Source organism: Callithrix jacchus, chromosome 12, assembly GCF_049354715.1.
Source record: "Callithrix jacchus isolate 240 chromosome 12, calJac240_pri, whole genome shotgun sequence".
In the NCBI taxonomy this organism is placed as follows: Eukaryota; Metazoa; Chordata; class Mammalia; order Primates; family Cebidae; genus Callithrix; species Callithrix jacchus.
This window is the reverse complement of record NC_133513.1, coordinates 39,706,064-39,723,908: the sequence shown is the minus strand read 5'-3', so window position 1 is coordinate 39,723,908 and position 17,845 is coordinate 39,706,064. Positions and strand designations below refer to the sequence as shown.

The following is a 17,845-nucleotide window of genomic DNA, read 5'->3' as shown; positions in this document are numbered from 1 at the left end:
TCTCCCATCCCCAGAAAGACAGCACTCATGGAGTCAGAACAAACCACCTGCTTGGCAACCCCAGATCAGCACCCCTGAGCTCCTGGCACTAAAGCTTCTGCAAGACAGGCAGTGAGCAAGGAATTCCACACACAGGGGGCCCTGCTAACGCATAAAAGTACACAGTGATTAGCCAGCCAGGAGGGCCAAGGCAGGCACCTAACCCAGCCTGGGGGTATCACAGAAGCTCCCCTGGAGAGATCATTATTTAAATGAAAAACGAAAGGACCAGTTGGAGCTAATAAAGTCTCAATGAGGTGATGGCAGGGATTGGAATGGAGGATGTCCAGACAGGAAATGTGACCAGACAGAGGACAAGGTACAAGCAGAGGCCAGGTGATTCAAGGGCTGGAGAGTCAAAGATGTGGCTGGCACTATGGACAGGTAAGGTTTTAAGACAAGCAGAGGGGAGAATCCTGTGGCCACTCTGCCTCCAGTAGTGGGGAGGGCTTGGCCACTCATGTCTTGCCTGCTGCAATGCCTCTGTGCCATTTCTCCTTGCCCCATGCCACCCTGGGCAGGAACTAGAAGCAGGAGGCCACGGAGGGCCACTGGGAAGACGCAGACTTCACCCCAGGCTCAGATGCACCAGGGAGCTCGTCTCTAGCTTCCAGAAATAGCATCATAATTAAGAGGGAAACAATAACAGTGGGTGACCAGGAGGTATCAAAACTGGTGCCCAGTTTGTTTTTCTTGAGCAATCTTTGCTAATTAATTCTTAAAGATTCACACAGTGGGATTAAAACACTCAGCTCAAAGAAGCCAAACTGATCAATACCTTTTCAGGCTAATGGAGGGGTGGAGGCAGGGAGCTGGCCTGAGCCTGAACCAGGGCTAGGAGCGATTCCGAGGGGGCAGGGCCCCCCGGGTGTCCCAAGTCCATTCTTACCAGGAATGGTGATGCATGTGAGCACTGAGTCACACCTGGGAAGTGGCTGCTGAAGTCTTGGGGGAGACAGGGGGTTCTGGAACAAGGAGGAGCTTGAGGCTGTCATGGTTGGTTAGACAGTGATGTCCAGGGAGGGCCAGACCAGAAGCCCCAGAACTGGACACCTGGCCGACCCTCGTCACTGGGGAAAGGGCTTGCCTACCTTCCAGCCTCTCTGTGGGTGTCTGAAACCTCACCATGATCCCATGGTGGGTGGGAGGGGAAGATATTTGGAACCAGGAGATCTGAGTCCCCATTCTGACACCCATGGCTCAGCCAGTGGCCTTGGATCAGACATGACATGGCTGCCAGCTCAGTGGCCCCCCTGCACTCAGAGCATGTCTGGGCAAGTTCCCGGAAACAGTGTGTGAGCAGAGTGACAGGCAGGCAGCAGCTGCTCTTCCACAAGCAAGCACACCACCACCTGAGATGGGCGTCAGCCACTTTCCTAGGGGCCGTGGGTGAAGTGGGGAGCTGAGCATACTGGGAGGTGCTCTGAATAGATGTGCTCAGGTCAGAAAGAAGGTGATACTCCCCAGCAAGGGCACAAGTCTCTGCTATTTTGAGAAGTGGCCAAGCCAAGGCCTCCCAAAGCCTGCACGATCCCAGGGAAGAAGGGCCCGACCACTTGATGTTGGTGTTTCAGGCCAGGCCAGGCCTGTGTGCAGGAGCAACTCTCAGGGCATGCCTTGCAGGAAAGCAGGGAGGCTGGAAGCAGTGCAGAATAACTAATTAATGATGCTAAAGTATTGTGGAAGAGGAAAGCGTTGCATAACCGCTAAGTGGTGGGGTTATTATTATTCATGCAATATTCATACTGTGCTCTTCAGCCTCTGGGAAGCATTGCTCCAGAGTCCTGAGGGACCTGACCAAGGGGAGCACGTGTCCAGGCAGCAGGGCAGTGGGATGACAGCTGTCCTGGACAACAGGGAAGGGGCCATGATGCTGCAGTGGAAATGGTAGCACACCGCCTACACCAGAGCTGCTTAGAAACCCAGAAAGGCCACACTGAGCCATCGGCATCCCCTTGCCAGGACAGGCCATTCCTGAGCCCTGCGGGGCACCAGTGTCTGTGCTAGGCGTCTCCACTCTAGTTAGCTTTTTAAGGCAATTCCTGACATTTGCAGAGCCTAGAGCATGCCACAGGTCTAAATATTCAAGTTATAAATCAGGTCCTATGCGTGGTCCAGCCCGTCCCCCTGACCCCAGGACCCTGCAGTCCACTCCTCAGGGAGCCCTTCCAGAAGAAGAGGTGCAGCCCTGCTGCCTGCCCCCAGGGGCAGCAGGGGCAGATGGGTGGAGTGGAAGGAAGCCAGGCCTGGCCTCCATTCCTGGTTCTACAGAACCACAGACCCTCCAGGACCAGGGATGGGACCTGAGCCGTCAGCCTCACCAGCGAGTTCCCTTACCCAAGCCCTGGCTTTCCTCCTAGAGTTCTGGGCAATGCTCAGTCCCCAAAGGAGACCACCAGGTGAAGGGAGGAAGTGCAGTTATCTGAGAATCTGGTCTTTTGGAAATTGAAATGAAAGTGTTTCCTCCCTTCCCCTCTAGTTCCCAGAGCAGCCACAGGCTGTGGTTTCCCCGACTCGGGCCCTCACTTTCAGCTGCACAGAGCTCTTGCACACACACTTCCCTCTCTCTTTGTCTGAGTGATGACCCGGTTGCTGAACTCTCAAAACATTTCCTGACAAGATAAAAAAAGAAAAATGTCTTTGCATTTGCGTATATGTGTGTATGTGGGGTCTTAGAGCCGGTGTCAGGACAAGGGCCTCTCTTGGGGACAGTGGCCTGTTTTCAGAGGAAAGCCCCAGGAAGTGGCGTGACCTTTTCAGGCTCACATGCCTGACACTGGCTCCAAGGAAGGGTCTCACAGCAGCATGGAGGGTGAACAGCCATTACAAATTGACCAAAGTGTCTTAATGTGTCACATGTGACTCAGCAATCAGGGCTCATCTGTAGCTTGAGACGTCTCTGTTCTTTAGGGCTTTAGGTCAGCTCAGGGAGCCCTGCCGGGGTCTGCTCAACTACTCAGGGCTGTTGCCACACAGCCCTGGCCTGGCTTCTCCAACACTGTCTACCAGTGGGGCTACGCATGGCTAAGCATGGGCTGGCCAGAAGCTGGGATGGACACCAGTTTACTCAGCCACACACCTTGACCTCAGGCCACACATTGCTTCCCCCATGGAAGTGGCTGTGAGAGGTGGGTTGCCTGGGGCCTCAGAAGCGAGCATGACCCTGCTGGTGTGGCCTGAGACAAATCCAGCTGCCTTCTCTCTCCTGGACTATTCATTTGCCTTCTCCTAGTAAGTCTCCCTGCCTCCATCCCATCTGGGGCACTGTGGCTGGGCCCTCTTCCTCTAAGGCTGTTTAAAATCCTGCAGAATGAGGCCCATCATCCTCCCAGGGCTCATCAAGCCCTCCTCTTTTGCTGGCCCACGTCCCCTTTTGTGCTCCCCTCTTGCACAGCCCCTGCAATCCTTGCTGCCCCAGCCAGGGGCCTGAGCAGAGGCTGACCTCTCTTCTTAGAATGGCACGCCTCCTGCCCCATTCCTGCAGGTTGGCTCTCAGGGCTGCTGGTCCACCTTGGGCAATAATTGACTCAGAAAAGTGCTAATTACTGAGCAGGTTCTAGGGTGTTGGCCCAGCAAGACCAGATCTCTGCCCTGAAGGTGGTGACAGTAGAGTGGGGTGGGAATATCTCTATGGCCCTGGAGGGGAACAGCATCATCCCATGCAGAAGAGACGACACATGAGAAGGCTGGACAGTAACCTGATGGATGTTCCCTGAGACCAGGGAGCAGAAACAACAGGGGACAGCTGGTGACAGGGTTGGGAGGCCAGTGACATAGTAAACACTTGAGCATGGGCTGTCAGCAATGGGAAGCTGCTGAAGGATTTCACCCAGGCAGAGATGTAAGCAATTTGCATTCAATAAGACTCCTCCTCCAGGAAGCCTTCCTGGATAGGCTAGCTTGGTTCAAACACTTCTCCTTTTTCTTCTGCACTTTCTTCATCTCAGTATTTAACACACTGCATTGCAACTGTCCCCCATGGTCAACTCCTCATGTCAGAGCCTGACTTACTTATCTTTATGTCCCAGTAGAATCTGATGAAAATCAGTATTTGCTTAATCAAAGAGAAAGCTCTGGTGTCTGTGTGTCCCAGTCCTCTAAGACAGCCTACGGATCCAGCTGCAGGTCCTTCACCTCTTACCCTGAAGAGCGACTTCTTGATGACATGGCCAGAGAGTCTGCAAAGGTGTGAGCAGGACTCTGAGCTGGCTGCAGCCGGGTCCAGGCAGGAGTTCCCCGGCTGACCAACTGCTTCGCTCAGACAATCAAGGGAGAGTGAGCCCAGTCCATCTCACTGAGAACCATTAGCCAGTTATTCATGGAATCAAATTTAATAAAAGGAGCAGTTCAAGCAATTGTGATGGATAAATGAGGGTCTGCGTGCCACAACAATGCTTATAGTGACTTTAAAGAGGAAATGGAGATGGCTTCATTTGGGAGCTAGAGCAAAGACCTGCTGAGTGTGTGTCGGCCTGGTGGGCTGGGCTTTGCAGCCGCCCAGCTGTAACTCACATCAGGGATTGAGGATGGGGCTCCCAAGCAGGCACCCTGCCCCCGTCCCCACTCCTTCCTTCACCCCATAGGGCAGACCCCTTCAGGGGCCTCTAGGATCAGGGCTGTGTGTCTGAGGGAGGTTTGCCAGCCCAGGGCCCCTCCCCAAAGAGCATTACTTCAAATCAGCCATTCCCCAGGCACTTAGAACTCATTTCAGACTTATATTTCTGGAAAGATGAAATAGGTTTACTTTTCCCTATTCCTCTCACTAAGTACAGCTAAAACCCCTAAATAGTAAATATAAGAAGACCCGAAAAAGTGAAGAGAAGAAGGCAGACTGGCTAGGACCTTGGGAGCCCAAGAATAACAGGGCAGTGAATTACCAAATTTTCTTTTTGCCTCAGATATCCCAAATGGGAACCGGAAAGCTGGCAACCCTATAACGCCAATGGGCACAGACACAGAAGCCCCAAGAAAAGCCAGTTCCCTTGAACCAAAGACTGGGAAAGGTGTAGCCTAGGAAGACAAGACTTTTAGGCAATCACCACTCCACAGCAGTCAAACAGCACAGAAAAAACTGCCCCACCCCGAGCCCCACCCTCACCAACAGAGGCCCAGAGAAGACCTGGACTTCCATTCTCACCAGTTAGTTACAAGGAACCCCCAGTCCCCAACAAGGGTGGTATCAGAGGGCTACATGGGGAAGAGAGACCTTTATGCCCAACATGTGAAAATGTCCCCACCCCCAGTGGTATCAGTGGAGGGCATGTCAGATCCTGCGGGTCTACCCCTTCCTGGCAGTGACAAGGTTCCTCTCGCCCTTCCTGATAGGAAAAGGTCAAGATGCCCTCCACTGCCCAGCAGCCACAAGGTTACCCCACCCTACAGTGTCAGCAGGGGACACATGGAGAGCAGTGATGAGCCTGGGCATTCCCAGCAGGTTGCTATAGGTGAGGGCCAAAAGGGGAGCCTGCACGGCACCCCACCCCATAGTAACACGAAGCCCTTCTCCCACCAGGTGTCAGTGGGGGCCAAAGAGGATGTCAAGCTCCACCCATCCAGCAATCATGAGGAAATGTTGTTTACTCCTGACAGAATGATATCTAAGGAGGCCTGTTAAAATTGAAGATTTCAGTAAGATTCAGAGTTTCATAACATCAAACCCAAAATGTTCAAGTTTCAATGGAAAATCATTTGTCATAGCAAGAACCAAGACAATCTCTATTTGAATGAGAAAAAAAATCAAAAGATGCAATCACCTAGATGACAGAGTTAGAGTTATCTGCTAGAGATGTCAAACTAACTATAAAAATGCTTCCATGAGCAATTGTGAAATGTCCTGAACTTCACAAAGAATATCTACAAAAGCACCAACAGCTAAAATCAAACGTCATGGTGAGAAACAAAATACTTTCCTACTAAGATCAGGAACAAAGCAAGGATATCTGTCATCACCACACCTGTTCAACCTAGTATTAACGTTCTTGTCAGCATAGCAAGGCAAGGAGAGGAAATACAGGCATACCGTTCAGGAAGGAAGCGAGAAGACCAACCCTATTTGCAGAGAACATGACTGTCAACATAGAAAATCTCAAGGGCTCTAAAAAATAAGTATCTTCAGAATACGTGAGTTCAGCAAGGTGGTGGAATATAATAAGATTAACGTATGCAAATCAATGGTGTTTCCATAGGCTGACAATTATACACAGAAAGAAATACTTTAAATGATAAATGTAATTCACCACATAAACAGAACCAAAGACAAAAACCACATGATTATCTCAATAGATGCAGGGAAGGCCTTTGGCAAAATTCAACAGCCCTTTATGCTAAAAACCCTCAATAAACTAGGTAATGATGGAACGAATCTCAAAATAATAAAAATTTGTATTTATGACAAACCCCACAGCCAATATCATACTGAATGGGCAAAAACTGGAAACATTCCCTTTGAAATCTGGCACTAGACAGGAATGTCCTCTCTCACCACTCCTATTCAATATAGTATTGGAAGTTCTAGCCAGAGCAATCAGGCAAGAAAAAGAAATAAAGGGTATTCAATTAGGAAAGGAGGAAGCCAAATTGTCCCTATTTGCAGATGACATGATTGTATATTTAGAAGACCCCATTGTCTCAACCCAAAATCTCCTGAAACTGATAAGCAACTTCAACAAAGTCTCAGGATACAAAATCAATGTGCAAAAATCACAAGCATTCCTATACACCAATAACAGACTTAAAGAGAGCCAAATCAAGAACAAACTGCCATTCACAATTGCTACGAAGAGAATAAAATACCTAAGAATACGATTAACAAAGGATGTAAAGGACCTCTTCAAGGAGAACTACAAACCACTGCTCAACGAAATAAGAGAGGACACAAACAGATGGCGAAACATTCCATGTTCATGGTTAGGAAGAATCAATATCGTGAAAATGGCCATACTGCCCAAAGTAATTTACAGATTCAACACTATCCCCATCAAGCTACCAATGACCTTCTTCACAGAACTGGAAAGAACCACCTTAAACTTCATATGGAACCAAAAGAAAGCCCGCATAGCCAAGTCAATTCTAAGCAAAAAGAACAAAGCTGGAGGCATCACACTACTGGACTTCAAAGTATACTATAAGGCTACAGTAATCAAAACAGCATAGTACTGGTACCAAAACAGAGATACAGACCAATAAAACAGAACAGAGGCCTCGGAGGCACCACCACACATCTACAACCATCTGATCTTTGACAAACCTGACAAAAACAAGCAACAGGGAAAGGAGTCCCTGTTTAATAAATGGTGTTGGGAAAACTGGCTAGCCATGTGCAGAAAGCAGAAACTGTACCCCTTCCTGACACCTTACACTAAAATTAACTCCAGATGGATTAAAGACTTAAACATAAGACCTAACACCATAAAAACCCTAGAAGAAAATCTAGGCAAAACCATTCAGGACATTGACATAGGCAAGGACTTCATGGCTAAAATGCCAAAAGCATTGGCAATGAAAGCCAAAATAGACAAATGGGACCTAATCAAACTCTACAGCTTCTGCACGGCAAAAGAAACAGTCATTAGAGTGAATTGGCAACTAACAGAATGGGAAAAATTTTGCAATCTACCCATCTGACAAAGGGCTAATATCCAGAATCTACAAAGAACTAAAACAGATTTACAAGAAAAAACAAACAAGCCTATTCAAAAGTGGGCAAAGGATATGAACAGACACTTTTCAAAAGAAGACATATATGAGGCCAACAAACATATGAAAAAATGCTCATCATCACTGGTCATTAGAGAAATGTGAATCAAAACTACATTGAGATACCATCTCATGCCAGTTAGAATGGTGATCATTAAAAAATCTGGAGACAAGAGATGCTGGAGAGAAAGTGGAGAAATAGGAACACTTTTATACTGTTGGTGGGAGTGGAAATTAGTTCAACCATTGTGGAAGACAGGGTGATGATTCCTCAAGGACCTAGAAATAGAAATTCCATTTGATCCAGAGGGTATATATCCCATTATTGGGTATATATCCAGAGGATTATGAATCATTCTATTATAAGGACGCATGCACACAAATGTTCATTGTGGCACTGTCTACAATATCAAAGACTTGGAACCAACCCAAATGCCCATTGATGATAGACTGGACAGGAAAATGTGGTACATATACACCATGGAATACTATGCAGCCATAAAAAATGATGAGCCCATGTCCTTTCTAGTGACATGGATGAACCTAAAAACCATCATTCTCAGAAAACTGACACAAGATCAGAAAATCAAGCACCGCATGTTCTCACTCATAGGTGGGTGTTGAACAATGAGAACACATGGACACAGGAGGGGAGCATCACACACTGGGGTCAGTGGGGGGTGGAAAAAGTGGAGGGACAACAGTGGGTGGGGAGTTGGGGAGGAATAATATGGGGAGAAATGCCAGATATAGGTGATGGGGAGGAAGGCAGCAAACCACACTGCCATGTGTATACCTATGCAACAATCTTACACGTTCTTCACATGTACCCCAAAACCTAAAATGCAATTTGAAAAAGGTTAAAAAAAAGAAAAGAAATACTTTAAATACAACACAACTTACGATCACTCAAAAATTATATAGGTGTGAGTCTAATAGCACATTGAAGAAAAAAATTAAAAAGGATCTTAATAAATGAAGACACATACCGAGTTTATGGAAAAAAACAACATGATAAAGATGTCAAATCTCCCCAAATTGATCTATAAGTTTAATGCAATTCCTATCAAAAGCCCATCAAGACTGTTTTTGTAGATGTGCAAAAGATCATTTTAAAATTTACATGGAAAGGTAAAGGAAAGGCAATTTCTAAACTTTTTTTTTTGAAAACGAAGAATAAAGTAGAATGAATCACTCTACTGCCTTGAGACTTCATATATTTATAGAAATCAAGACTGTGTGGGACTGGCAGAGGGACAGACACATCAACGGAAAGGAAAAGAGAACCCCAAGTTAGCCCCACCAGAGTATTACTCACTGATTTTTGACAAGGGAGCAAAATATGTTCAGTATAGGCAGGATCATTTTTTCAAATGATGGTGCTGGAGCAATTAGATATCCATAGGTTAAAGAAATTCCCTCTGTTAAATTCATACTTTATCCAAAAAATAACTAAAAATGGATCATAGATTTCAATATAAAACATAAAACTGTGTAAATTTTAGGAGAAAATCTTGGGAACATAGGGTTTTGTGCAAACTTCTCAGACATGCTGTCAAAAGCACAGTCCTTGAAAAAAACAGATTAATTAGTTAGGCAGTTAAAATTAAACATTTTTGTTCCATAAAACATCCTGTTAAGAGAATTAAAAGACAAACTGTAGACTAAGAAAATATTTGCAAGTCACATATTTGATAAAAGACTCATATCTAGAGTATATAAAGAGCTCTTAAAATTCAACAGTAAAAGAAAAAAGCAAGCAATTCATTTAGAAAAAGGGCAAAAGTCATTAGGGGAATTCTTGCCTTATCAGGAAATGTCTCTTGCCACCTGAGTTCTCAGCCTCTTCCTTTACCTTCTGCTGACTTGCAAGAGACCCTGGGGTATTTGTTTTCTGTTGTTACATTTGTGGAGATTTGTTATGCAGCAAAAGAAAACGAATACACCAAGGATTCTTCCTCACTGAAATTCACACACCACGTGATTCTGAAACATTGTCTTGGCAGGAACTTGGAACAGGGGAAAGCTGTCAGGAAAGATTTTTATAAAGATCTCAGGGACTAAGACCCAAGGAATAAAGTGATGACTTTGACTTGTAAGATAAAAACGAATTTAATTCTCTTTACCCCAGCCTCTGCCATCTTTTCATTATAAATTAAGGGAGGAAAAAAAGACTCTGTTCTCTTCAATAACTCTGGCTCCTTCAATGAAGAATGTTTTAGGCCCTGGAATGTAATTAAAGTGATATTGTATTTCTCTTATTATCATGATTATAATAATGCATGGATTTCAGCACATGCTTTCCAACAGAACTAAAACGGAGATAGATGGCTTACATTGTGGTTGGAATTAGAGTCCATAGGAATATTTTATATGGCAGGTTTTTTTTAAAAGGAAGATGCAGACCTCTAATAAAATGCCTAGAAATTTCACCAGATATTTTCAATAGCTAGTCTTAGGTCAATTTTTTAGCAAAATTTAAAAATATTGATAGGTTGATATTTATGTAGCAAACAATTTATTTAGAATTGTGAGAACCATAATCCAAAACCTAGCTGTAAGATTTTTTATCGTTGTGGCAACAATATATCAGCCTTCCTCAGGCATCCGATGCCCCAAGTGTGGACCCCTGAAAATGGCAGCATTGGCTACGCAGTCTTCCGGAAGGGAATGGATAACATGAATCAAATCACCAGTGGATAACATGCAAACCCCAAGATGAGGAATGTTCTGTGAGGAAAAAAGGTGGGGAGGGAGAGCCACATGCTTCAGAAATATCTTTATGATGAAGGACAAACAAAGGCTGGGGGGAGGTACCACATTAAGGAAGGCTAATGTGACACAGTTGGTCACCCCAAGCCATACCTGTCCTAGATTCTGTCCTGGTCTGGAGGCAAAACCAAGGCTGTAGGGGACATTATTGGGTCCATTGAAAATATTAAAATATGATAAATATCCTGAAGTTGATGATTATACTGTAGTATATAAGAGGGTATCTCTATTCTTAAGAAATATACACTAAAGCCGGGCACAATGGCTCACGCCTGTACTTTGGGAGGCCAAGGCGGGCAGATCACTTGAGGTCGGGAGTTTGAGACCAGCCTGACCAACACGGAGAGACCTCATCTCTACTAAAAATACAAAATTAGCTGGGCATGGTGGTGCATGCCTGTAATCCCAGCTACTCAGGAGGCTGAGGCAGGAAAATCGCTTGAACCCGGAGGTGGAGGTTGCAAGTGAGCCAAGATCGCACCATTGTATTCCTGCCTGGGCAACAAGAGCGAAACTCCGTCTCAAAAGAAAAGAAAAAGAAAACAAAACAAAAGAAAGAAACATTGATGTATTTAAGGGTTAAAAGAAACCCCATGGTATACACAATTTACCCTCAATTGTTTCAGGAAATAAATTGTGTGTGTGTGTGTGTGTGTGTGTCTGTGTGTCTGTGTGTGTGTGTGTGTGTGTGTGTGTGTGTGTAGACAGAGAGAGAGAGAGAGAGAGAGGCAATAAATAATCAAGCAAATAAGATAAATTATTTAAAATAGGCAGTCATACCTGGCACGATAAAAACCCTAGAAGGAAATCTAGGCAAAACTATCCAGGACATAGGAGTAGGCAAGGACTTCATGAACAAAACACCAAAAGCATTGGCAATAAAAGCCAAAATAGACAATTGGGAACTAATCAAACTCCACAGCTTCTGCACGGCAAGAGAAACAGTCACTAGAGTGGATCGGCAACCAACAGAATGGGAAAAAATTTTTGCAGTTTACCCATCTGACAAAGGGCTGATATCCAGAATTTACAAAGAACTCAAACGGATTTACAGGAAAAAAAAACAAACAAGCCCATTCAAAAGTGGGCAAAGGATATGAACAGACACTTTACAAAAGAAGACATATATGAGGCCAACAATCATATGAAAAAATGCTCATCGTCACTGGTCATCAGAGAGATGCAAATCAAAACCACATTGAGACACCATCTCACGCCAGTTAGAATGGCGATCATTAAAAAATCTGGAGACAACAGATGCTGGAGAGGATGTGGAGAAAAAGGAACACTTTTACACTGTTGGTGGGAGTGTAAATTAGTTCAACCATTGTGGAAGACAGTGTGGCGATTCCTCAAGGCCTTAGAAATAGAAATTCCATTTGACCCAGCAATCCCATTACTGGGTATATATCCAAAAGACTATAAATCGTTCTACTATAAGGACACATGTACACGAATGTTCATTGCAGCACTGTTTACAATAGCAAAGACCTGGAATCAACCCAAATGCCCATTGATAATAGACTGGATTGGAAAAATGTGGCACATATACACCATGGAATATTATGCAGCAATCAGAAATGATGAGTTCGTGTCGTTTGTAGGGACATGGATGAATCTGGAGAACGTCATCCTCAGCAAACTGACACAAGAACAGAAAATGAAACACCGCATATTCTCACTCATAGGTGGGTGATGAAAAATGAGAACACATGGACACAGAAAGGGGAGTACTACACACTGGGGTCTATTGGGGGGGAAAAGGGGAGGGCCAGTGGGAGGGGGAGGGGGGAGGGATAGCCTGGGGAGAAATGCAAAATGTGGGTGAAGGGGAGAAGGAAAGCAAAGCACACTGCCATGTGTGTACCTACGCAACTGTCTTGCATGCTCTGATCATGTACCCCAAAACCTAAAATCCAATAAAAAATTAAAAAAATAAAAAATAAAATAAATAAATAAAATAGGCAGTCATATGGGTGTTCTTTGTACTATTCTTATTCGTGTACTTTTCTTGAAAGTTTGAATTCTTTTGAAATAAAAATTGTTTTAAAAAAGTTAAACATTGACTTCAGTTTTTTCACGATGTCCTTTCTATTCTTGACTAAGAGGCAATTGGCTTTAGAGCTAAAAATTCAGCTTTTGGGCATCAAAATGCCTGTTTGAATCCTAGCTGGGCCACTCGCCTGCTACTTTAATCTCTCTGTGCCTCAGTTTCCTTGTCTGCAAACACAGGCATAACTACAATAAAAGCAACTGCCTTTGGGGCTGAGAAAGCAACAGGGTCCACGTGGGAGTGCTGACAGCAGTCCAGCCCAGGGTCAGCTTTCAGGAAGCGAAATTTTATCGCACTTTCCAGGAAGGAGAGTTACATGTAAGAGAAAGTGAATTAAGGGCCACAATGATTCTAGCAACAATGGCAAGCAGTAGATATTTCACCTGCAAGCTATCAAGATTAGATATTTCACCTGCAAGCTATCAAGATTAGTCAGCCTTAGCAAATAAGGCTAAGGCTTATTTGCTTATTTGCACACAACACACACTGTTGTGTGGCATGGATTCAAAGAGAGACAGATGCAAAAAGTGGCACAGAAGATGAAGCCCATTAATGGTTCAGACATATTAAATGAGTACAGAATAGACATAGAATATGTGTCCAATGTAGAATCATTGCAAAGCAAAGAAAGGAAAGATTATTACATAGATGATATTGCAACAACTGATGTCCCATACAGAAAACATTAAAATTAGATACTTTCTTTAGGCCGCAAATAAAAATAATTCAAAATAAATTGAAGACCTAATCATAAAAAAGTGCAACCACTTTAAAGTAAAAATAATTTTTTAAATGTTTCTTAAGACAGAAAACCAAATACACAAAAAGAGAAAGACCAATGCATTTGATTACATCGTGTTGAAAGACTTCTCACAGCAAAGGATGCCACAAAGATAAAAGATAAGCAGCATACTGAGAGAAGATACTTGCAACACACGAAATGTACAAATAGTTAATATCCAGAATACTGCCTAAAAGACCAATAATCAAATATAACTGGGGAGAAAGGTATATAAAATGAGAAATCTACAGAAAAGGAGAACGGGCTGTCTGATAATGTAGAGAAAGTAGTTATTCTCAGTAGTAATTAGGGACACACAAACTAAAATAAAAACTTCAAGATAAAATTTTATACCCTTCTAATTGTCAAGCATTGAGAAATCAGGCGGTATCAAGTATTAGTGAGTATGTAAGGAAATAGATATGCCCACATCCCCCAATCAAGAGCAATTTGGCAATATCCAATAAAAGGAGAATTTACGCAACATTTCTCCTTCCAGGAATGTCTTCTTGAAAAACAGCAGCAGGTGGGTTTCAGGAGGTAGGGTGAGAGGGCTCATCTAAGCATCCGCCGTCAAGCTGCAAGTTAGAGACAACCTAAATTCTGAAAGTACGGAAATGGATAAATAAACAGATAAATGACAGTGTTTCTGCAGAAGCTTGTAGAGTAGTTGAGATGAGTGCATTTGACCCATATTATCAGAATGGGTAGATAATGCAACGTGTTAACTATGCTATGGTGGAATCCTCCAAAGTTGTTAACAGCTGAAAAGCAACCCAGGAAGGAAGCACAGCCAGGCCTGGGGTGCTGTTCCCTATGGGGAGGGAGGAAAACAAGAGGAGGAAGAGAGCCAGACTCCACTTCTTATGTTCTATTTCTCTGATGGATACATTGATTTAGCTACCTACCTTTAAATACATAACTAGAGAGAAAGTTAACATTTGGTAATTCAGGGTGTTGGCTACATAAATGTCTGTTCCGTTAATCTCACTGTTTGAAAATATTTAAAGAATATTCAAAAACTATTTCTTTAAAAACTTTCTACCAACTCTGTATGGGAAAGAGTGACCTTGCTTCTCATCCCATGGTCCCCTGGTCATTCTTGGGATCCTGAATGTCACAGAGGGACTGAACAGAGAGTGCCCCCATGCCCCCCAAGGCCCCTGAGACACAGTTCTCCTACACCCTGGGTAACTGGCCTGGTCACTCGCCCTCACGGGCATCCGTCTGCTGGTAGAGTGCACTAACTAGTCCTCTAGGTCCCTTTCTCCAGTCAATAAAGGGGAACCCAACGTTTTCTTCATTTGCTTTTAACAGGCTGTCATGTTTGCGTTTTGTTCACAAACATTTACTTATCGGAATTAAGAACATACGTAATCATGAAAAATGCCAATACAGAGAAACTAATATGCCCTATAATTCTTTTCCTATGAAGAATAAAGGATACTAAGAACCATTTGCTGTATTTCTTTCCAGTCAGTCTTTGGATATGTAAGTAAACACATGCGAAACATGACTACGAATGACTACGGAACTTGTAATGATCGCCTCATCACTTCTGCTTTGCCCACGTCAGTTCATGTCTTTCATGCATTTAATGATACATTAAAGCATAATTAATTTAGTCAAATTCCTACTGATAGTCACTTGTTTCTGGTTTTCACTATGGTTTCAGCAGTGTTGAATAACATCCTGTGAAATATTTTGGCTGGGCTCATTAGGTTATATTCCTGAGGGTGGAATTTCTGGGTGAAAGGTTATGAATATCTTACATTTTGCTTACAATGACACCCAGATTTTGCCAAATTGCCCTCTGGAGAGATTGAACAAATGAGTCCCCTCACATCCAACAGTGATTGCTCACCACGCATCAGATCCTGTGCTAGGTGCTTTAAATGTGGTAACAGATTTAATTCTCCCAATAGTCCTACATAAGTGGTGTCCCCAACTTATGGATGAGAAAACGGAGCATGGAGAGGATTAATTATTTGTCCAGTTGTCCAGGCTGGTAAACAACAGAACCAGGATGAACATAGCGCTGGATACCCCTCCTACCCACTGTGTACCTCTACCAATAGTATATGAAAGCACAAACGAGCTGCGATGCCTTGGTCCAGTGATTAAAACCTTATCCATAAACCACAGGTAATTGTGGATCTATTATACAGAGTTGCTCTGGGGGCCAAATGAACTCATGTAACAAGTTTAGCAGAGCACACACATTAGACACACTAGACACACATTAGACGCACATTAGGCACACATTAGACACACTAAAAATGCGAGGTGTTGTTAGTTCTTTTATTATTTGTGAGACTGGACATTTTAAAGGGTTTTTGTCAGTAATTCCTCAATGAATTGCCTGTTTATATAAGTTGCACATTTTTCATTGGATTTCTTAAATTTAACTTCCCTTTTTTCTACCAGGACAGACTGATTTGTTCATCTAGATAGGTCAAAAGGAGAAACAAGGGTTACAACTTCCTTACCTTCCACCACATCTCCGGTCAGGCACACTGCATCTAACCACTGTGCACACTCTTAATTGCTGCTTGCTGGTTCCTGCCATCTCCTCACGGTCACTGCTAGGGCCCATTTCCATATGTAAACTGATGGATATTGTGGCTTCCTGTCTGTCTGACATGCTAACTTCTGAAGGCCGAAGTCTTTGCTATCCCCTGCTTAGTGCAGACTTCAGATGGAAACCCGCCCACAAGACCAACTTTCCCCACATTCAGGATACAACCTATTGTTCTGGAGACACAAGATTTTATCTGGAGACAGACTGCTTACCGTTGAGTCTTGGCACAGTGCAAGTTCTGGGAAAGAATGTCTTTGCATATATAAGGGACATATGCTGCCTGTTTAGGAAACAACAGTTGATGTCAGAGGAAACTGTGTAAGGGCACACATCTCTCTCCATCTCTGTCTGTCTCCATGTATGCGTATTTCTAACCATCTCTGTATGTCTCTGTGTGTGTGTGTGTGTGTGTGTGTGTGTGTGTGTGTGTCTGAGTTTCTTCCTCTCTGTCTGCTTCTCTGACTTTATATTTCTCCCTCTTCATTTGGCCCTACTTTTTTATTAGTCTTTGCCTCTCTCCTTTCTTCCTTCTTTCAGTGAATGCATTAGCAATAATTTTTAAAAACAAGATACCTCTGAATAGCAGAGTCTGCTTCACTGCATGAGAATCCCGATTTACCGTTAACTGTATGGCAGCATCTACATACCTATGTGTTCTCACCCTAAGTCAGTATTTTGATTTGACTTAATTAAATTTAACTTAATTCTCTCACAATCGCAAAAAGTAAACATGATTATCTCTCATCTTGTTAGTTCGGAAAGTTGTACTCAGAGAGTTTCAGAGGCTTATTCTAGTTTATTAGCAATGAAGCCAACGTTTACACCCAGATTTTTCTAGATACCAAGCCTGAAGCTCCGTCTGCTATGACAGTTCCTATTCTCATTTAGCCCAGAAGCATTTGTAAGTTGCAGCAGGAGTGAGATAAACAAGAGCATTGCTCACTACTAGGTCAAAGTGAGAGAAGCCATCTGTGTAAAGGGACAGAGTTATGCTTTAGGGATCAAGCCCCAGTGGGCTAAGGCTCCCCCAGTTGCCTGCCCACTGGGGCTCCCCCAGACCAGAGACCCCCACAGTTGCCACTTACCCAGGAGGAAGAGGATCCTCAGCATGCTGACTCCAGAGTCCATGCTGGCGCTCTGCTCCTGTCTCCTGGCAGGCCAGGCACAATGAGCCGTGTGACCCAAGGCTCCAGGGACAGGACAAGCCCCACGTGACTGATGGGGAAGGAAGCCACCACCACAGCCAGGAGGCTGTTCAGTTCCTCTCAGCCTCTCAGAAGACAGGGCTGAAGGAAGCCACTGTCATCCTGGTCTCTGCCAGAAGCTGGCTGTGATTAGGCCCACTGCATGTGCTGGGGGTATTATACCCAGCGTTCTCTCCTGTAACCCTCCCCACAGAGTGTGGGAACAAAGCACGGTGAGGTGTGATTTCTTGCCCAATGACCCATGCTACTAAGTCGCAGGGGGATGTGGGCAAAGCCAGTCTGCCCTGCAGTCTAGCCCTTGCAGTAGCCTCTGACTTTGAGCATTAACAAGAAATGCCCCTCCGGCCAATAGTCCGGCTCAGTCACTGTTTTTGTGCCATGGACCCCTCTGAGTCTAGGAATGCCTATCACTCTCTTCTCAGAATAACATTTTTAAATGCCCAAACTAAAATAGATAAGAATCATAACAGAATCAGTAGTATCAAAACACAGTTATCAAAATATTTTGTTAAACCTGCAATATGGAAATATACATGCTTCTTTATCCACACAACAAATAGCAAGATCTGGCAGCAGATCGAAGAGCTACCACCATCTCGACGTGGTGGTAAATGGAATCAATATTTAGAGATACCTGTAACAGCTGGAATGTGGATGGAAAAACCTGTGATTCCTACCAGGAATAAAGTCACCTGGTAGTAATGTTGCTGAGGTTTGTT

The 17,845-nt window shown here is 44.1% G+C and overlaps 1 protein-coding gene across 4 annotated transcripts in view; it reads right to left on the bottom strand.

Moving 5' to 3' along the window:
* TMEM273 (transmembrane protein 273) overlaps positions 1–17,090 on the bottom strand; it is a 38,511-nt gene extending 21,421 nt beyond the window's left edge. For all 4 annotated transcript variants that reach the window (XM_035267700.3, XM_017978915.4, XM_035267698.3 and 1 more), the window contains exon 1: positions 17,007–17,090. In XM_035267700.3, coding sequence (XP_035123591.1) covers positions 17,007–17,049 — 43 coding nt within the window. In that variant the 5' untranslated portion in view covers positions 17,050–17,090. The remainder of the gene's footprint in view (positions 1–17,006) is intronic.
* Between the last annotated feature and the right edge of the window lie 755 nt (positions 17,091–17,845).